This window comes from Loxodonta africana, chromosome 16, assembly GCF_030014295.1.
Source record: "Loxodonta africana isolate mLoxAfr1 chromosome 16, mLoxAfr1.hap2, whole genome shotgun sequence".
NCBI classification, from domain to species: domain Eukaryota; kingdom Metazoa; phylum Chordata; class Mammalia; order Proboscidea; family Elephantidae; genus Loxodonta; species Loxodonta africana.
This window is the reverse complement of record NC_087357.1, coordinates 72,388,249-72,410,248: the sequence shown is the minus strand read 5'-3', so window position 1 is coordinate 72,410,248 and position 22,000 is coordinate 72,388,249. Positions and strand designations below refer to the sequence as shown.

General features: G+C 39.5%; 1 protein-coding gene across 2 annotated transcripts in view; it reads right to left on the bottom strand.

The window, feature by feature from the left end:
• The window catches only part of ADK (adenosine kinase), a 569,500-nt gene that overhangs the window by 544,732 nt on the left and 2,768 nt on the right, over positions 1-22,000 (bottom strand). The window contains exon 1 of one of the 2 annotated variants that reach the window (XM_064269750.1): positions 6,657-6,836. The exons of the other annotated variant lie outside the window; for it this stretch is intronic. Coding sequence (XP_064125820.1) covers positions 6,657-6,676 — 20 coding nt within the window. The 5' untranslated portion in view covers positions 6,677-6,836. Of the gene's footprint in view, positions 1-6,656; positions 6,837-22,000 lie in introns of those variants that run through there. 2 annotated transcript variants of the gene reach the window in all.

Below are 22,000 nucleotides of genomic sequence, written 5' to 3'. Positions count from 1 at the left end.
ATAGAAAATAGATTGGAAAGAAACATACCAAAATGTTATTACTGATTATCTCTGGGAAATAGGATTACGTGGGATTTTTACTTTCTTATTTATACTGACCTACTTTTTAAATTTCCTACTATATATTGGTTTTATAGTTATAGATTTTTATAATTATTAAATTTTAATTATCTTTTTAAATGGGTTTAAAAATGCAAACTTATGCCTGCCATTTTCTTAAGCTTCTATTTTTAAAATTCCAACCATGAAAATTACCCTTATTGTTAGAGAAACTGGGATTTTTATATAAATGTTTCATTTTTCATTTATAAAGATTCTTTAAGACAAGAATAACAAAAATAAAATGTCTTTATGATTTTCTTGGTTAAGAATTTTAAATCATAACTGGACAAAAGTTAAAACTATAAACAACTTTTAGAACTTTGCATAGTCTTTAAGACACCAGCTGTCATAACATTATTGTGGAATGTCTTCCCTTCACGTTAAAATTCATCCCTTCAGTTAATATGCATTAAGGTACTGATAAGATCATATATTTTTGGAGCAAGCTATAGCATGCTCCAAAAATATAAACTTCTTAAGACATGTCTCCCTAAAATAAGTAGAGTTATGTAGGGTAAAGTTTAGGAGTTGGGAAATGAGGAGATGGGAACTCTGCTCCTGGACCTACCAGTAACGTTATGCCCTCTGACAAATCATTACCTCTTTGACCATCAGTTTCCTTACCTGAAATACAAGTGAGTTTGTTAAAGGTAGCATCTCTCAGGTCCCTTTCAGTTCTTATTAGACAATGAAAGAAAGGACCATCTACTTGTGTCTAAATACAAACTGGGGTTCTTTATTTAAGAATTGATCAATTTTAATGTGGTAATGCATGTAATTTTACTTTTCATTATGACAAGATTATTCAAAGAAACACTGCTAAACGTACTAGCTCTTTGCCGGAAAAGACATTATGGAAGTTTTATGCCAAAAAAGAGGAGCCCTAGTGATGTAGTGGTTAAGAGCTCGGCTGCTAACCAAAAGATCAGCAGTTCGAATCCACCAGCCGCTCCTTGGAAACCCAGTGGTGCGGTTCTACTCTGTCCTGTAGGGTCACTATGAGTCAGAATCAACTCCACGGCAACAGGTTTTGGTTTGGGTTATACCAAAATATATTCAAACAGAATACAATCTTTTTAAATGGAAGCTGACAAATTATTTCTCCAGAGAATTTGAAGAAGACACTAACATTTGATTGACTGAACTTTTTATTTAGTAAGAATTCTTAGCAAAACTCCCTCCCAGGTACACCTACATAGTGCTTCTTTATTTTCAGTGAACTACAAATCTGTGAAACTCTAAGAAAACCTCTGATCTAAAAGTACAGGGCAACAGTGCTTCCCAATTATTTATGCTGCCAAGTAAGAACATATTTTTAAACTACAATTGAACAGCACTATCATTTCATACCAAAAAAAGGCCTTTGTGGTGGGATAGATCACTTTTGTGTGGCCTTTTTCACCATGGTCTTATAAGTCCCACACAAGTGATTGGGTGAGACTGCGCAGGGAGTATAATTGTGGCCCACCAAGGGGATTGGTCAGTTTTACCATCCCGCTGGGTTTGAAATGAGCCATCCCAGAGGTGGGAAGGAGAGGGTTCTACCAACCTCCAAGGAAGGAAAGCCAAGTTCAGAGTGTGTCCTTAGGATCCAGGATCCCTATACTGAGAAGCTCCTGGAACAAGGAGACCAAGAGAGAGAGAGAGCTGTAACACTGAAGACAGCAAGAAGCAGTGGCAAAAAAATAGCAGCCAGAGAGACCAACAGGAGAGACTGGCAGGAGACAGTTCAGTGGGCTTGGTGGCCCATGGAGCAAGAAAGCTGAGTGCCTTTGGGCCAATGGTTACTAGTGGAGTGGGGTGGGTGCCTTTGGGTAGTCACTAGCAGAACTAAAACAGCTTCTAACACTTGCCTGAACAGGGCAGAGGCTGAAGGGCCAGAGACAGGTGTGCCTGTGAACATGGCTGAGAAGACGCTGCCCTGATGGAAGAGCTGTATCCTGAGCATTCCTCAACCTGAATTGTAACTGTTATTTCCTTAATAAACCCTGTAACATCAGTACTGCCTGTAAGTTCTGTGTGGTCATTACAATGAATTATCGAACCCAGAAGAGAAGCAGAGAGTGCTGTGGGAGGCACGGTTGATGTCAGAATTGGTAAAGATGGCAGAGTGAGAGGCATGTCTGACCTCTATCTAGTTCATAGGAATCGGCCTTGGACTGTTGGTCTTGATTCTTCTTCCCCCTTTTGAAGTTAGAGGAGGTCAGATGCTGCACCCATGCTTCTTTTTAGAGCATTTTAACACAAAAACATAGGAAGGATATCACAGAATAAAAGCAGCCCTTCTTAAAGGATTGTTAGTAATATTATGAAAAATATTTCACACATAAAAAGATTACCCGTATTTTTGTTATTTCACCATAGATCTGGTCCATGATACTTCACAAATAAGCTTTTGGGAATCATTCATGCATTAACTCACCAAATATTTATTGAGTATCTACCCTGCTCTCTAAACACTAGAAATTCAACAACGATCAAGAACTCGTGCTGCCATTATAGAACTTATGTCCTAGGGAGGGGTACAGTCAAATAATGAAATAAATGAACAAGAACAACGTCAAATGGTCATAAGTGCCAAGCAGAGAATTAAAACAGCTCATCAGTATAGAGAAAGGTAGTTAGGGAAGGCCTCTATCAGGAGAGAGCTGAATGACAGGAAGAGCCAGGTCCAGGAAGAGCATTCCACACAGAACAGCTAATGCAAAGGCCCAAAGATGAGAACTGGGAGGCCACAAAGGTATGAAAAGGAGAGGGCAAGAGGGAAGAATATGTGGTCTAAGCAAGGAGAGACCTTAGGCTTTACGAGCCTAAGAAATTCTGATCATGTTATAAGCACAACAGGGAGTCACCGTAGTTAAGCTTCAAACAGAAGAATGACATGGTCTGATTTTGTTTTAAAAGATTACCATTGCTGTAGTGTGAAGACTGGACTAAAGGAGCATGAAAGCAGATAGACCAAATTAACAGCCTATAACAGGTGACCCAGGTGACAGATAACTGCGGTGTGAACCACGAAGACAGGGATGGATATATGGAGAGAAGCAGATGGATCCAGAACACATTTTGGAGGTAGACTGACAGAAGCTGTTGGTGGACTAGATACAGGGGACTAAGGAAAAGAATCAAGATTTTGGGCATGAGAAATTGAGTGGGTGGATGGTGCTGCTCTTTACTGAGTTGACAGGGAAGACTGGAGTTCTGGGACAGGTCACAGAGAGAGACACAGACTTGGGAAACAGATTTTTCTTTATAGTCTGATTGCATAAATGCCTACTGTTCTCTATTGGTAAACTAAAAATAAATGTCTTAAATTGTATATTCATCTGGACAATATCCTAAAAGGGGAAAAATTCTACCCTGGCAGCCTGCTAGCAGCCATAGGTATGTATATAAGTAGAATATAGCTAAAACTTATTGAACGCTTAATATGTGCCAAACACCATGCTGTATATATATATTACAAGCATTGTCCCATTTTAAATTCACAACCTATTTTACAGATAACAAAACTGAAGCTCAAAGAGGTTAAATAATTTGCCCAAAGTCATACATTACAGAACAGAAATTCAAACCCTGGTAGTCTGACTCCAGAACTGTGGCTAATTACCACTGTGCAATACGGTCTCAATGGAGTAAACCCAGAATACTCTGACATAGCCAAACTTCATGACACCAGGCTAGGATTTCACCTATAAGACGCAGTGATCCAATCATAGCCTTAATAGCTTACCTTTTGATAAATAACATTTGCATTAGCTGAAGCATCTCATGAAGTACTTCCAGAAATTGCTTCTTTTATTTCCATATATGCTCATTGATAGACTAAATCTGAGCAGCCAATGGATCTACCATTTTTGTCTTTAATGTGGCCAAGTCTCCTAATTGTACCAAGAATCATTTCTCAGACCTCTCCATTTTTTTAAATTTCAACCACAATTTTATTTCTATCAAAATCACAAGAGTGATTTTTGACAAGTAAAAAAAAAAAAAATGGGGCACACAGTGAATAGCGAGTGACTAAATTTACTACCAAGCTAAGTAAATCCCCATCCCAAGCCATTTGGCTTGCATTAATCAAATTTAGGCTTCAGTAAAATTACAAATTATTTCATATCAAGATCATTAAAGACTCAGAAGTTGAGGCCACAAAAGTTGACCCAAGTTTCCACTATTAATATATACATACTTAGTCCATGGAGCCCTGGTGGCGCAGTAGTTAAGAACTCGGCTGCTAACCAAAAGGTCTGCAGTTCACATCGGCTCCTTGGAAATCCTACGGGGCACCTCTACTCTGTCCTGTAGGGTCACTATGAGTTGGAATCGACTCTATAGCATCGGGTTTTGGTTTGGTTATATAGTCTTTGGGTATATTTTTCTTTCTTCATAACTCCTTTGTGCCTACCATTTTCTATGTAAAAATGAATGTGGTCTCAAACTTAATATGCAGTTTTATCTGAAAAATGTCTTAAGAAATAATCACTTCTACCTAGTAGTTTGCTTAATGATGGAATTGGTTTCTAAAAAGTTTTCTTTTGATTTTTTTTTTTTCTTTACTAAAGGGTGGAAAATTTTGGGGGGGGAGTGGGCAGATTTCTTATTCTTTCAGGTTTCAATAAAAACAATCTCAGTATGTGAAGGAAGAGGTTAATTAAATTCAAACATAATCTTCGAGCCTTGATGGAACAGCGGTTCAAGCATTGCAAGAAGCTATTACCTTTTACAGGGCCAAATAGACTTTTAGGTAGTGTTAGATAGCAAATGTGTAAGACATCGTAGAAATTTATAAATCTTAAGTCATTTCTTCAAAAACATAAAATCTTCAGTATTCCATGGAAAAACAATATGCATATTTAAACTCTAAGCTTTGAATACAAAATAGACTCATTTCCCAACGTTGGAGGGAAAAAAAGGCTATTAAAAGTAGTCATCTTTCAAAGGGCAATAACAGAATTCACAGCTTGGCTACAATTCAGTCACTTTTCAAAATTATCTTACCATAAAAATGCTCATAATTTCTTAGATCCTCTCCCCATCAAGAGACAAGAGTCAATGTCCGCTCCCCTTGAAACTGAGCTAGCCTGTAACTCCTCCGACCAACAGTTACACTGGACGTGACACTGTGCCAGGCTCTGGGCTAGCCTGTAACAGGGCTGCCAGCTCCTATTTGTCTCTTGAAACCCTGAGCTGCCACATAAAAAGTCCAAACAATCTGCTGAAGAAAGCACATAGCATGCATACATGCAGAGGGAGAGAAGCCCAGCTGAGCCGAGCTTTCTAGCCTTGGAACCAAGGCACCAAGCAGGTGAGTAAAGACAAGTTGGTGCCACCAGGCCAGACCTACTGTCAGCTAAATACCTCCAAGTGATCCCAGTCAGTACCCCCTGGAGCAGAAATGACCAGCCAAGCCTTGTCTGAATTCCAACCCACAAAATCATGCAATCTAAATGAAATAGTTGTTATTTCAAAACATTAAGTTTTGGGATAGAAAACCAAACTCAGTCAGGGTGATAAATACATTTTACACTGCAATCTCATACTCTATATGGATACATAATTAAAACAACGCTTTGCAAAAGAATACTTACCTTTATAGTCAATGCACTGAGATTACCTACTCTATTTCTCTTTTGATTGTGGGATGCACCCACAATCAAGTTTGAAAAGCCTTTTAGTCTTGCTACTCACTTTAAAGTTACACACATAAATCTAGACCTTTATAGGATCAGGCATCCTGATTCCTAATCCAAAACTCTTTTCCTTGCAACATGCTAACAGTCCACAGGTATTACAGTTTATAAATTTGTCACACACACTCACATACTTCAGAGCTGAGTGAAAAGCTGAAAAACCAAGATGTCTGCAGCTGGAGGTCATATAGAAATCTGAAATGGTTAAGAGGAATTGAGGCGTTTCCTTTTTTACCACTACTTGTGTTTCTCCTCTTCCCCCCTGTTCACAGATCTACACTCATCCCCCACATTTCCCTTTAACTGTGTTTACCAAGCATTATGAAATTCAGGTTTCTAAACATTTTCGGTTGTATGTAATGAAGTGTTGTAGGCCAATTCTTAAAAGTGGGCTAACTGAGCAGTTCTACTCTGTACACATGGGGTCTCCATGAATCGGAATCAACTTGACGGCAACTAACAACAACAACAAACAGGTACCAAAGAAATGAACTTCATAATTACTGCAAAACCTTAAAAGACTGTATGCTCCAAAAATAAAAGTAACTGCTGCACATGGAAACAAAAAACAAAAGTGGGCTAACTAAATTTTTTTTTTTTTCCTTCATCATTTCTTTAAAAAGGTTCCCGCGATGGTTAAGATTGTGTGTCAACTTGACTGGGCCGTGATTCCCAGTGTTTATACATGATCACCTCCATTATGGGATCTGCTGTGAGTAACCAATCAGGTGAAAGGGATTTTCCTTGGGTGTGTTGCCTGCATCCAAGTATAAGTGGATGTTCTGGTTTCTGCCTGTTCTGGAGCCTGCAGCTAGTTCCCGTTCCTCTGACCTCTGGTTCTTGGGACTTGAGCTAGCAGCTTACCTGCTGATCTTGGGATTCATCAATCTTCACAGCCTGTGAGCAAGAGCCCTGCTGTCCGACCTGCCGATCTTGGGTTCACCAGCCCCTGCAGCTACAAGAATCAGGAGAGGCCTCTATCCTGATCCAAGGACTTGGGACATTCCAGCCTCTACAATCGTGTAAGCTGTTTCCTTGACAAAAATCTCTCTATAAATGTATTTATACGCTTTACTGGTTTTGCTTCTCTAGAGAACCCAGCCTAAGACGCTTCCTTTTTTTTTTTTTGTACGAGGGAAGTTCAAGGCTCATTTTGACAGTGGGTTATTTCTTTTTTTTATTGTACTTTAGATGAAGGTTTACAGAACTAGCTTCTCATTATACAATTAGTACCCATATTCTTTTGTGACACTGGTTAACAACCCCACAAAATGTCAACACTCTCCCTTCTCCACCTTGGGTTCCCTATTACCAGCTTTCCTGTCCCCTTCTGCCTTCTAGTCCTTGCCCTGAAGCTGGTGTGCCCCTTTAGTCTTTTTTTTGTTTTATGGGCCTGCCTAATCTTTGGCTGAAGGATGGCTTTCAGGAGTAACTTCAATGCTGAGCTAAAAGGGGGGCCATACTCTCAGGGCTTCTCCAGTCTCTGCCAGGCCTGTGAGTCTGGTCTTTTTTTGTGAGTTAGAATTTTGTTCTACATTTTTCTCCATCTCTGTCCAGGACCCTCTACTGTGATCCCTGTCAGAGCAGTTGGTGGTGGCAGCCAGGCAGCATCTAGTTGTGCTGGACTCAGTCTGGTGGAGGCTGTGGTAATCATGGCCCATTAGTCCTTTAGACTAATCTTTCCCTTGTATTTTTGGTTTTCTTCATTCTCCCTTGCTCCCGACAGGGTGAGACCAGTGGAGTATTCTACACGGCCACTCACAAGCTTTTAAGACCCCAGATGCTATTCAACAAAGTAGAACACAGAACATTTTCATTATAAGCTATGTTATGCCAATTGAGCTAGATATTCCTCAAGACCATGGTGCCCACAGCCCTCAACCCAATAATTCGGTCCCTCAGGAAGTTTAGATGTAGCTTCTGTGACCTTGCCTTTGACAAGTTGTACTGGCTTCCCCAGTATTGTGTACTGTCTTAGCCTTCACCAAGGTTACCACTTATCTATTGTTTGTTTAGTTTTTTTCCACCCCAACTCCTCCCCTCTTGACTGTGGGTTATTTCCAATGAAAAAAATTTCTCATCACTGCCAGCGGAACTATTAGAATATTTTCATAGGAGTTTAAATTATTAGTAGTTTTAAAAGATGCATAGCTTTTTTAGAAGATTACCAGTAATTATTTCATGTATAATACAGAATGTCTTTTGAAGCAAAGAAGGAGCCCTGATGACACAGTGGTTAAGCACTCAGCTATTAACCGCAAGTCCGACGGTTCAAACTGACTAGCTACTCCTTGGGAGGAAGACGTGGCGATCTGCTTCTGTGGAGATTTACAACCTTGGAAACTCTATGGGCCAGGTCCACCCTGTCCTATACGGTTGCTATTGAGTCTGCACTGACTCAGTGGCAACAGACTTGGGCTTTGAAGCAATGAACCCATTTAACTTTTTAATCACATGAATCACTCCTAAATAAGTCTTGTTGTTGTGTACACCCCATGGGTGGTGCAAATGGTTAAAGCACTGGGGTGCTAACCTAAAGGTTAGCAGTTCGAGTCGACCCAGAGGTGCTGCAGAAGAAAGGCCTGGTGATCTGACCCTTGGAAAACCTGTGGAGCACAGTTCTACTCCAGCACATGGTGTCACCTTGAGAACAATACCTGAAAATTGGAATAATTACTAAAAATATGAAACTGAGACAAATTCAGATTTGAATCTTATCTCTGTCACTTACTGTGTGATCTTAGGCATGTAATTAAACTGTGACTCTCAGTTTCCTCATCTGTAAAATAGAAATAGTAATGGTAATCTTACAATAATAGTTCTGAAGATATAAGATTCAAATTGTTACATTAATGAAAAGTACAAAATCTCTAAAATAAACTAAAGCTTACTAAAAATTATTTTCTTAACTGGAACATTTTAACTCTTAAACATAAACATAATTGGTTTTCCCAAGGCTTTTAATTAGAAAGCACAATTTACTTAAAACTCAAGTTACTAAATTAATCCATTTACAAAGCATCCATTAAGTATAACCCACAAGACAATATTTATTTTGGGGGCAAAAACTACGTATGTGTGAACAAGAAAACTTGAAAGACAAATATCTACCAAAAAAAAAGTTACAAAACACATTGCCACAGAATTTCCTTAAATAGTGTGCTTCTCTAGCACATACAGAATTCACTTTGACAGCTTCTCAATTTTTATCTTCAAAGTATAATAAAAAGTACCAAAAAAGTACAATAAAGCAAGAAATGTGAGTCAGAGGTCCTGGGTGTAAAATGTGAGCTCATTACTTGTTGTTGCTAGCTGCCATTGAGTCAGCCCCTAACTTATGATGACCCCAAGCTGAACAGAACAAAACACTGCCAGGTCTCGTGCCAGTCCCATGATTGGTTGCAGACTGGGCCTTTGTGATCCACAGAGTTTGCACTGGTTGATTTTTGGAAGTAGATCTCCAGGCCTTTCCTCCTAGTCCGTCTTAGTCTGGCAGCTCCACTGAAACCTGTTTAGCAGCATAACATGCAAGCCTCCAAGGACAGACAGTTGCATCAGACTGAAATCAAACCCACGTGTAAAGTGAAAACTCACCCACTGAACCACCAACGACCTCTACTTAAGGACTCATAACCCCTCTGGGTCTATTTCCTCAGCAGAAGATGGGAATAAGTATGCTGATTACATGATAGCCTCCTCATGAGGATCAATAAGAAGACATGAGAGCACCTGATGTTTTCACATTCTCTTTAAATATTAATCTTAAAAAAAAAAGTTCCAAAGAAAACAAATACTACATACCTTGTTCCAGTGAAGTCATAATTTTCCAACATAAATACTGGACTCCGAATTTAAGTACCATGTCAAGTACTACCAATCTAAAGGTTCTATACACACGCAAAGAGTTTTCAAAAGTGACATGAGGTTGTGAATTGCCATTTCAGTCATATCTGGCTGATACTGTGTTCTGCTGCTGCTTTTACACCCCAGCTCTATGGTTTGCAGGAAATCCCACCTCTGGGAGGGGAACATTTCCCTCTCTACCCGGGAGATTTAGCCTCTCAGCCATCTCCTCCCACCCTCTCTTACTCCACCAGCATTCTCAAGCAATCTTTGGAGACACCAAAAGAGCTTCTCAAAGGGAAATGCTAGGAGGGCCTGCCATAGCCTGTTTAATGACTGTAAAGAAGCAACATCTTGGCCAACTAAAGAACACATTTAAAGACCTCCGAATCTGACTTGGTATCTGCAGGACACTAACAAGCCTCAGGAATGTAGTTTATTCAAGCTTCACGTAGAACTGAGGTCAAAGGACTCTATGTGTTGTTTTTGTTTTTTCCATTAGAAGGAAATTGTGCTCCTCTTTCCTTATTTGTGCTGAATCGAGGGGAGGAACACTACACAAACAGGGTAAGAGGACTACTAAAGAAGGCATCCCTGTCTTCTGTAGGAAGCCAGACAAAGATAACTGAAGATCCCTCACAATTCTAAGTTTCTGTAAATGTAAGTCTAGAAGTTTACACATTTCTGTACAAAACACTCTTAAGATACTGGAACACAGGGACACACGCACCCAAAGAAGTCAAACCTACCAGATAGAAAAAGAAGAACCTATACCGCCCTCCAAAAAAGACAAATCTTTCCTTTCAAGTTACTTCTTTACTAAGATACTATTTGTAATACTAAGTACTTAGTACTCCTGAATGAACTTAATAATGTAACTGTTTTATTAAATAATATAACTATGTTTTATTGTAATATCTCAAATCTAAACGATCCAGTTCTGTACATTATGGATGAGCAAGTGCTCATCGGAACAAGGTGGAATTCCGTCAGCATACTTGAATGTGTATCAACATGCTATCCCATGCTAAAATGGAACACAATCAGTTCATCTCAAAGGGTGTAAGTCTGAATCCCATCTACAGTTTAACAGTATAAATCCTCAACAAAACTAAACATGATAGCTAAGGTCTCAGCTGTTCAGGAAAAACAATTTCTAAAGAACTCTATTTTAGGAGGAACCTAAGACTTCCTCAGTCATGCCTATAAAGTGAGAAAATGTTCAAACTTTTAATGTGGTTAACTTCAAAGATAAGACATTACAACTGTTTATTTTTTAAGGAGATAATTTTATTTTAGTTTGTTTACTCAAAAACTTTAGATACTTTTTCAGACTTCAGCTCACAGTTGATTTTGCTACAACAAGCTTAAAGGAATTTGAGAAAACCTAAGACATCTGAACTTGATTCCTTTGCTATTTTTTTTGTTTTGTTTTGTTTTATTTGTTTGTTTTGTTCTGTTTTCAAATGACTGCTCCTGGATGAATCATAAGACAAACCACTTAAAAAATACCATTTTGTGGCATTATACAGTACACTATGTTATAAAGTACTTTATAAAACTTAGAACAGTATTGTGCTCACACTCAATGGCTTTGGAGTTGTAATTACATTGCAGACAGCCTCTCTAATTAAAAAAAGTCTTACTAACCCAGAGGAAAGAGATTTACCATTCTGACAGGTTACTGAGATCTTTATAAATTCCCTCTTCCAGAAAATTCATTCTTTCACCAAAAAAGTAATCCATATATATGTATATTTATATATACACATACACACCACATTTTCACGCAAATAACACGACTTCTACATGTGTTTGCCAACTGCACCCTTCCCACCAAAAGATATTTTTGTAAGTGAGCTACATTATTTAGCACATGTATCAAAATGCCTCACAGGGGAAGGCACAAACGTAGAAGGTGTATATTATTTGTGTAAAAATATACATATTACATACACATACATACATATAGGAGTTTAAATTATTCCCCAAGGAGCGCCTGGTGGATTCGAACTGCCGACCTTTTGGTTAGCACCCGTAGCATTTAACCACTACGCCACCAGGGTTTCCATTAAATTATCAGTAGTTTTAAAAGATGCGTAGCTTTTTAGAAAATTACTAGTAATTATTTCCTGTGTAATACAGAATGCCTTTTGAAGCAAAGGAGGAGGCCTCATAACACAGTGGTTAAGCACTCGGCTATTATTTATGTATATATATGGAGCCCTGGTGGCACAGGGATCAAGAGCTTGGCTTCTACCCAAAAGGTCAGCAGTTTGAATCCACCAGCCATCCTTGAAAACTTTTTGGGCAGTTCTACTCTGTCCTATAGGGTCGTTGTGAGTCAGAATTGACTTGACAGCAACTCTGTAAGACAGAGTACAACTGCCCCATAGGGTTTCCAAGGTTATAATCTTTATGGAAGCAGACTGCCACATCTTTCTCCCATGGAGCACCTAGTGGGTTCGAACCATTGACTTCTGGGTTAGCAGCCAAGTGCTTAACCACTGTACTACCAGAGCTCCTATATATATAAAATCAGTCATAGGGTTTTAATACAATATTACTGCTTATACATAACAAGTATTTTTATTCTGAGGGTCTGAGGAATTTCACCATGGACTAACGCATGAAATGATGACTAAAGTTAAACTTCACTACAATCACCAGGAAGAACAGAAATGCAATCTACAAATGCATCTTTTGCCTGCTGTCTTCCATATTGGATTTATTTCTCACACATACTTGCTCCATGTAACAAGAAAAATGGGAAGTCCAAGAAACGTGAAGTGTTTACAGGTAAGAGTTCTATCAACTCTCATGAATAGTAAGAATTTACGGCTAAAACATTTTTATGGATTGAATTGTATCCCAAAAAATATGTGTTGTAAAGCCGAACCTCTATGCTTGTCGTTATAATTCCTTTTGGGAATGGGCTGTCTTTGTTATGTTAATAAGGCAGGATTAGTATAGGGTGTATTTTGAGTCAATCTCCTTTGAGATATAAGAGATTAAATGCAAGCTAGCGACCAGAGATGGGGGAAAAGAGATGCCAAGCCACATGAAGATCGCCCAGGAGCAGAAACTCAAAAGAGTCAAGGAACTGCCTCCAGGGCCAACAGAGAGAAAGCCTCCCCCTATACCTTGAATTCGGGACTTATAGCCTCCTAAACTGTGAGAAAATAAACTTCTGTTTGTTAAAGCGAACCATTTGTGGTATTTCTGTTATAGCAGTACTAAACCACACCTGTTGCCAATGAATCAATTCCAACTCATAGCAACCCTCTAGGACAGGGTAGAACTGCCTCATAGGGTTTCAAGGAGCAGCTGATGGATTTGAACTGCTGACCTTTTCGGTTAGCAACCACAGCTCTTAACCACTGTGCCACCAGGACTCCACAGCAGGACTAGATAACTCAAACAGAATTTGGTACCAGGAGTGGGGTGCTGCTCAAAGAGATACCTAAAATGTGGAAGCAGTTTTGGAATTGGCTAATGGGTAGAGTCTGGAAGAGTTTTAAGTTGTCTAATAGTAAAAGCCTAGATTGCCTTAAAGACACTGTTGGTAAAATTATGGACGTCAAAGGCAATTCTGATGAGGGCTCAGAAGGAAGTGAAGAGAGCTATACAGAAAGTATCTATCCTCTTAGAGAATACACATGGCACCAGTAACAGAATTTGCTACAAATATGGACATCAAATGTGGTTCTGGCAAGGCTTTAAAAGAAAATGAACATGTGATTTGACAATGGAGGAAGGGTGATGCTTTTCATGCAGTGGCAAAGAACTTGTTTGAATTATGTTCAAACGTTTGGTGGAAGGTAGAACTTGAAAGTGATGAACTTGGATATCTGGCTTTCTAAAGAAGCTCTTACAAGGGCTGCACTGTTTCTCCTTGCCTGCTTATAGTAAAATGTAAGAGGAAAGAGATTGACTTAAAAATGAACCATGAAAAATGAAAACAGAACTTAAAGATTTAGAAAATACCGTTGTACAAACTAAGGACAGGTGTCCTGAATGTTCACCAAGGATGTAGCTACACAATCTTTTGTTAAAGAGATTAAGCCTGTGACTGATGGATCTAACCAACTAATACAGCAGAAAACCCATCGGCTTAGACTGAAGGAGACAGAGAGCGAGAACAAAAGGAAAGAATGCTGTTTGCCATTTGGAATTCTACAGGCAGGGAACAGACCAAAGAAACTACATCTGTTGTCCTCCAAGACAGCTCTGGAGCAGCTCAGAGATCAGCAGAACTGCTAGAAGGAGCATGGGAAGCAGAGCCTTCTCAGTTTCAAAGGGTGGGGCCGTGGTCTCCTGGATCTCAAAAGGTGGGGTCACTACCTCCTAGGTTTCAGATAGATCTTCATCAACTCAGTTCTGGAACTGCCATTAAGGTGTGCCATGGTGATGGGGCAACCACCCAAAGCTGAAAGGGCAGGTGTGCTATGCCTGAGAGGCAGTAGAATGGGCTCTGCTGGGGCTGAGGGGGTAGGGTCCCCACTCAGATGGAGTAGGAGAATGGGGCCACCTCAAGCTGAGAGAACAGAGTTGCAGTTCCAGTGGGCCTGGAAGGTGAAGCTGAAGCCAAGGGCCAAGGAGACGGAGAATCCAGAGGGCATGACCAACACCCAGAGTCTAGAAGGCAGAACCATTGCCCAGATGGTCTCAGAGAAGAGAGGATTATTTTCAAGACTGGAGAGCTAATGTAATTTGTTCTGCTGGGTTTTGGACTTGCTTGGTGACTGTTATCCCTTCTTTCCCTCCAATTTCTCCCATTTGTAATGGAAATGTCTACCTTGTGCCTGTTCCAACATTGTACTTTGGAAACAGATAACTTGTATTCTATATTTCACCGATTCACAGATGAAGAGGAATTTTGCCCCAGGATGGAATATGCCTAATGTCTCTCCCATATTTGATTAGATGATTTAGAAGATGAGATTTTGGGCTTGGAGTTGATTCAAGACTTTTGGGATGATGTAATGGGATGAATGTGTTTTGCATGTGGCAAGGATATGAATTTTGGGGGGCCAAAGGGTGGAAAGTTATGGATTGAAATTTGTCCCCCAAAACATGTGCTGTAAATCCTAACTTCTATGCCTGTAGTTATAATCCCACTTGGGAATAGGTTGTCTTTGTTATGTTAATGAGGAAGAATTAGGGTAGGGTCTATCTTGAGTCAATCCCTTTTGAGATATAAAAGAGATTAAATGCAAGCCAGCAAGCAGAGATGGGGAAAGAGAGATGCCAAGCCACATGGAGATCATCCAGGAGCAGATGTTCAAGAGACAAGGACCTTCCTCCAGATTTGACAGGAAGAGAATGCCTTCCCCTAGAGCCGGCACCCTGAATTTGGAGTTACAGCCTCCTAACTGTGTTAGTTTGTTAAAGCCACCCACTTGTGGTATTTCTGTTACAGCAGCACTAGATAACTAAGAAGAACATGAATCCATTTTACAATGCTGAATGCTACCAACATAACCTGAAAACATCTTTAGAAGAATTTGCTTTCATAAAAGAATTAAGAATTCATTAATTAAAAAAAAAAATTTAGAGCCTCTTATGTTGCGATGACATGATCAGTTACGAGCAGCTAAGAGCTATTCAACTAGTTTTTCGACTTCAAGTGGCAGTATAGCAGTAGACGAGATAAAACATGCACGTACATAGCTATAATGCAAAGTACAAAGTACGAACAGCCAGAGAAGGAGCTATTTCAAGCTGGGCAATTAGGAAAGTTTTATAAAGAAGACAGCACTCTGGCAGGACCTTGAGGAATGAGGTTTTTTTTAAGTTTTAATAAATCTTTTCTACATATGCTATAATGGATTTTTCTCGGGGGCTGGGTGTGACACCGCATCCTCCACATATAGTAATACCACCTACACACACACACACACCCCCACCACTCTCCCTACAAACCCCTATGTGTGAGCACATGTGTGAGCTTGCGCGCGCACACACACACACACACACACACATACACACAGGTTGGGGGTGATTACCCAAGGCTGACCAAGTTCCCCACCTCTGAACACAGTAACTGGTTTAAGGGTAATGACGTAACCCAGGTAGGACCAACCAGAGTTCTCCCAAAGTTGATACATGGATGTGAAAAAAGGGTGTATTCCTTTGGGTTCATGACATCTGGGCTCAGGGTTGAGAACTGCCATCTTTCTTGTTACATGGAGACTGCCTGTGTAAGAAATAAATCCAGTACCAGAGGACAACAGAGGCAAGAGGTGTACTCCTAGATTGGGTCATATTTGGCTGGACTTCCCAGGTATGAGTTGCTTAGATACTAGAGATGGTTCTACTAGGGATGCACCAAAGTTCTGCCTCAGCCTCCGGACGGCAAACAGCCAAGTGGCCACTTCAATATCATTTCTGATAATCCCGAATTTTGAGTGACCAATGACTGTGTCATCACATAGGTTACCTTCATATTCATAATTCTGTATTTGCAGGGAACATAGCAAAATAGCAGGGCTTACTAGTAACTAAATGTGGCTTGCTGACAAAATAGTGAGAACTTGAGAAGGTAAGAATTTATTACATGATAATTTCTGTACGCACGTTCTTACTCTAGAGAAGATGATGAAATCAGCATGCATGCTATAAATCCAAAATGCAAATGGAAGGTCAGATGTTCTTATGTTCAAAGCCAGCTACAGTGCTTTCCAGATCTTAAGTTTTATGAACAAATTTTCTTAAGATGAAGATCTTAAGTTTATGAACATTTTGAAGGAAATGTATGAAGCCTCAAGTACAAACAAAAACATTATAAAGAAAACATTATAAGTGGAGGTATCAACTTTAAATCTGCTTTGGAAAATATTCAAAAAGTATCTTCTTCAGTCAGTATATAGAACTTCAGTTTGTAAGAATACTTCAGTAAAAGAGCCTTCCAATCTCTAAGTCAAGAACTTGAAGACAAGTCTTTACCTTAGTTACTATCAGAGAAGAAGAAAAGCCTAGTAACTCAATGACATCATCATCAATAGTACCTCTTATGGTGGAGCTGGCCAGAAAATAATCTTTGAAATAAGCATCTATTTGGTATCATAGAAGTACAGAACAAGGACTGCAGGAAAAATCTAGCAACTGAGCCTGATGAGAAATTATTGTTCCTGCACAATAGCAAACTTTTCAAAGTTGACTATTAAGGTCCACAATCCCCTTCTTGAATTGTTGGAGCCAGGTATATCTTGGAATTTAGAATTTTATAGAACTGAAATTGTTATGGATTTTAGGTAAGTAGCATATTGCAGGTACTACATATTTTGTAAACCACCTAGGAGGGTTTCACACAGCAGGCAATTACCAAACAGACTAATATTTCTACAGCAAAACATATATACGTGTGTGGGACAAATAAATACTACAGAGAACCTCGTATCAGTTCAGATTATGCTGCCAAATTAATTCATTAAAACTTTTTAAGAACTTCTGGTTTTCAGAACTTTTTGGATTCCAGAAATGTAAATAAAAAGGTTACAACCCATAATAAAATCGTTATAATTATTTTAGAAAGTTCCGCATTTATTTGGTATCCCAGAAGTCCATTCTGTAATGGTGGTATTTAGCCACTTAACACTTAGCCAAAATACGTATTCAGTACACATCAAGTTTCTGCAATATACAATCGAGGAGTCCTAATATACATGCTCATTGCAAGGAAATTTGGAAATACAAAATAAAGAAAATAAAAATAATCCACAATCCTTTCACCTGCAGGTAACTGTTATTAAACTTTCAGTATCTAAATTTTCTCTTTTCTATACACATTAACAATGTTAACATAGTTAGGATCAAAATCTCTATAGCGTTGGTGTGGTTTTTTTTTTTTTTTTTTTTAATCTTACTAGATACGTGGAACGCCCTTTCAACTTGAGGGCTTTGATTTTTCTTACATTCTGGAAAATTCTCAGCCATTATCTCTTCTAATATTGTTTCTCTACCATTTACAATTACTTCCTCTTTTTAGAACTGTTAGATGTAAGTTGATGCCTCTCAATTTAATTCCATATCTCTTAATTACTCTTTATCTCTGTGCCATATCCACATAAATTACTCAGTACTATCTTCCAATTTAATAATTTCCCTTTCAAATATGTCCAGTCTAGAGTTTAACCAACTTCGTTTTAATTTCAACAATTCTATTTTTGCTTTTCCATAGCCATCAATTTCATACTTTTTTTTATTCATAACATTTGTTTTTTGATGGTCACTACTTTTATCTTTTTGAGGTTCTTTAAAATACTTGTCATTTTGAACCTGCTCTAATATTTCCATTAGATTTTGAGTAATTTATTTCCTGTTAGTTGCATTTATTTTCTCAGTATTGGTATTCTTTATGCTTGCCAACTCAAACATATAAATGTGTGTGGGACAAATACTCTTCCCAGTGGTTTTGAGGTAAGTCACCCTCTCACAGCACCCATGACCTCCAAGCATGGTGCTCTTGTTCTAGGTTACAGTGGAGAAATTACAGTTCCTCACTCAGCTGTCTAGCAGCTCAGCTACTTCTGTGTCACCACTTCAGGTCCGCAGCTTTTTAAAGCAACAGCCAGTAACAGATGCTCTCAGCCTTCTTTCATCCAGCCCCAGCCCAGCTCCCTCTTTCATCCCTTGTGTCTGACTCGTTTCCCTGCACACAGCCGTGTCTGCCAGCTCCTGAACCTGGACACTAACTGCAAGTTTCTTTTCTGTTTTTTAATCCCTGGAGATGCTTATTTTCTTTTCATTTTTAACTTGTAATTGCTGGGCTTGGGGCAAAAAAAAGGAGGATAAATAGTACCATAATAACAACAGTTGACATTTATTGAAGACACACCATGTGCCCGTTTTATATTTTCTCATTGAATCCTCTCAACAATCTTATAAAGTAGGTAATATTATTATGCCCATTTTATAGATAAGAAAACAGAGGCATGGGGCAATTAAGCAATCTTCCCAAGAGAACTAGCTAATAAGGACCAGGAGTAAAACCAGACGTCTGATTCCAGAGCCCATGGTCTTCATCACTGCTCCATTGGCATCCATTCCAATCCCGAAGTCTGCCTATAATTTTGATTCTTCCTCTTTTTTCCCCACTTAACTGTGAACATTTTGCACATAGACAGGATTTTAATTGGTGGAAGAGAAGTGGAGCCATATTCCAGCTAGAAAGAAGCATGTCAACTTATGTCTTACTTAGTGTTATTTTTAGTCTAGGTCCACACATGTTCCCTGGGCTTCAAGCACTTCCTTGTTCACCTCTGGGTACCCAATAGCATCCATGCAGGCTTTTCTCTGCCTGTCTCTCTCCAAAACCCACCCTCTGCCCTAGTATATAATGCCCAGGAAAGGCATTTATACAATGTCTCTCAGAGGACTTTTGTTTTCCATTCCTCCCTAGCCCAAAGCCTTCATCTTAAAGGATTAAATCTGTAAATATGAGTGAACAGTGTGAGATACTGTTATTGTTAGGTGTCATCAAGTCGGTTCCGATTCATAGCGACACTACAGGACGGAGTAGAACTGCCCCGTACGGTTTCCAAGGAGCGGCTGGTGGATCTGAACTGCTGATCTTTTGGTTAGCAGTCAAGCTCTTAACCACTAAGTCACCAGGGCTCCACTGAAAGTATAAGCTCTAGAAAAGTGAAGGTTACCAGTCCCACGATAGGCTGTGCTAATGTAATTCACTCTGCAAACGGTAACTGAGTAGTTCTTAAGGATCAAGCACCACGCAAAACACTAGGGACATCAGCCTTTCTAGTTTCCAGTGTTCTGCATGTATTTTCCTCATTTAACTCTCGCAATGGTCCACTCCCAGTGTGAGCTCAGTTTATAAAAATATCTTCTAGAGAATTTTCTGAAAGAGAAAAACGTGTGTTTTGGGAGAACAGATTACTGAAGCTGTTGCTTCACCCCTCAAGATACATACACACTTTCCTCCCTAGGTTTGCTATGTGATTTTAAAACACAGGGTCCACAGTGAGGTAGGCGATGAAGGAAAAGAGAAAAAGGGTCCACGGAAGTGAAAGAGTTGGAAATAGTAATCTGGGAAAAGTTCAATACTTGCTGATGGGAAAACCGCAGTGTTTCTTTTTAGTATTAATAAAAGTCATGACTAGGAACAGTCCTTAACTGCTGATGTCAGAGGGAGTTATGATACAGGTTCTAAGCATTCAACCCTTCTTAACATCAACTTCAGAGCTCACAAATTATTTGCTATGATAAATAAACAGAGCATAACTTGACACTGGAGGTGGAACGACTAGTTACGAAGCCAATATAAAATCTAAGCAAAACATAAAGTCTAAACTTGAGTTGTGGCAAGACATTAATGGGGCATTACTGAGGAATAAAAGACCCACTTCAATAAGTACATGTGGATGAAAAATGACTCAGATATCTAGGTTTCAAATTTTGGGGAAATGGGGGCTAGTGGTGCCAGTAACAGATAACCATTGGAGAAGGCGCAGATGCAGGACAGCAGATGAGTTTACTCTGGTATGCTGAATATGACTTTTAAGTGTCAACAAGACTCTCAAAAGGAGATACTCAGGAGGCAGTTGAAATCAGAGTCTGAGAGCTGAAGGATATAAAGGAAAGATCACACACTTGAAAGTGTCTAGTACAAAGCCTGGATCCCCTAACCCCTCTGCTTCAGTCAGACCAAACCATCTGCAGTTCCACAACAGACACAGCTCTCTCCCATCTCTGGCTTCAGGATGTTCAGGCAGCATTTCCCCAAGCCCCAGTCCTTTCCTGCCAGGTACCTGTGTTTTACCTCTGTCCATATATGTACCCTGGAAACCCTGGTGGCGTAAAAGAGCTTCAGCTGCTAACCAAAAAAGGTCAGCGGTTCGAATCTACCAGGCACTCCTTGGAAACTCTATGGGGCAGATCTACTCTGTCTGATAGGGTCGCTATGAGAAAGAATCAACTCGACGGCAGCGGGTTTAGCTTGGGGTTTTTTTTTTTTTTTTAATATATGTATCCAATTTCTAACAACATGACTAAAATAGTAGGCACTTGAAAGACTGACTGAAGGAACAGACTTGGCAGATGCTCAATAAGCCTTGGGGGAGCTGTAGCCCCTTTGAGGTGACTGATGAAGAAATGAACTTGGATAAGATTTCCAAAGGAGAGGAAAAAACGAAACAAAAACTAAGTGGTTCTAAATATAGGTAACCATCATGGAACGTCTTTATCCAGGCAGCAGTTCCTGACGTTTCTCGACTTCCTTTAGCCTCAAATACCTCACAGGGATGATTAATCCCACCTCACATTTTACTGGGAGGATTAAATGTGATAGCATATATAAAGCACCTAGTATAATACCTGATATATAATAAACACTCAATGTTCCCTTTTCCCCAAGTGCAGCTGAAAACATATTAGAGTATCCGTCTTTCTTTCCAATTTTACCAATGTTACACACTGAAATGCAAATGTTATACCCAGCCTAGAAAAATACTAGACATCTTGAAAAGGCGGACGAGTCTTGCTGGTATAGGGCAGCTCTACTCTGTCCTATAGGGTCACTGTGAGTTGGCATCGACTCCACAGCATTGGGTTTGGTTTGGTTTTAGTCTTGCTGTCAGTTTCTCAACCTCTGCACAACTGACAATTTGGGCCAGATAATTCTTTGTTATGGGGGGCTGTCCTGTGCACTGTGGGGTGTTTAGCAGCATCCCCAAACTCTACCAATTAGGGGGCTGTAGCACCCCCAGTTGTGACAACCAAAAATATCTGCAGACACTCTGAAACATCCCCTGGGGTGCAAAATCTCCCCTGGTTAAGCGCTGCCCTAGATCTAACTGAAATTCCCACAAAGCCCTAAATCCTTTCCTTGACATCTACAAATTTATCTGTTCCCCACTGGCTGATTTTACCCATTAAATTAAGATTGGATTTTATAAGTCATTTCCTTAAGAATTAACCAAAACTGACTGCTGTGTAAACCTTGACCGAAAACAATACAGTATCATTAAAAAAAGAAGAACGTATTGAGAACTTTCTCATCCTATAACAAAAGATGTACTTTAACAACCGGAAATCCAATATGACTTAGTGTACTTGAATGGAAATCTATTGTATTTTCATTCAAAGAATCTTGTGGGAACATTCTCATCCTTGTTATACACAATGTAGATTGAAAACCAGCATAACTCTCTGGACTACTGTACGTGCAGGGGAGAATCCATGCAGTGTTTTCTCAGGCTAAGAATGTATGAGGAACTTTCCCGTCCTTGTAACACAAGATGTAGCCTGAAAACGAGGATTTAAAAAAAAAAAAAAAAAAAAGAGTTAACCAAAACTGGCAGCCATTCGTTAACTGTCAAGCAGGTCATCATAGATAACGCAGTTCA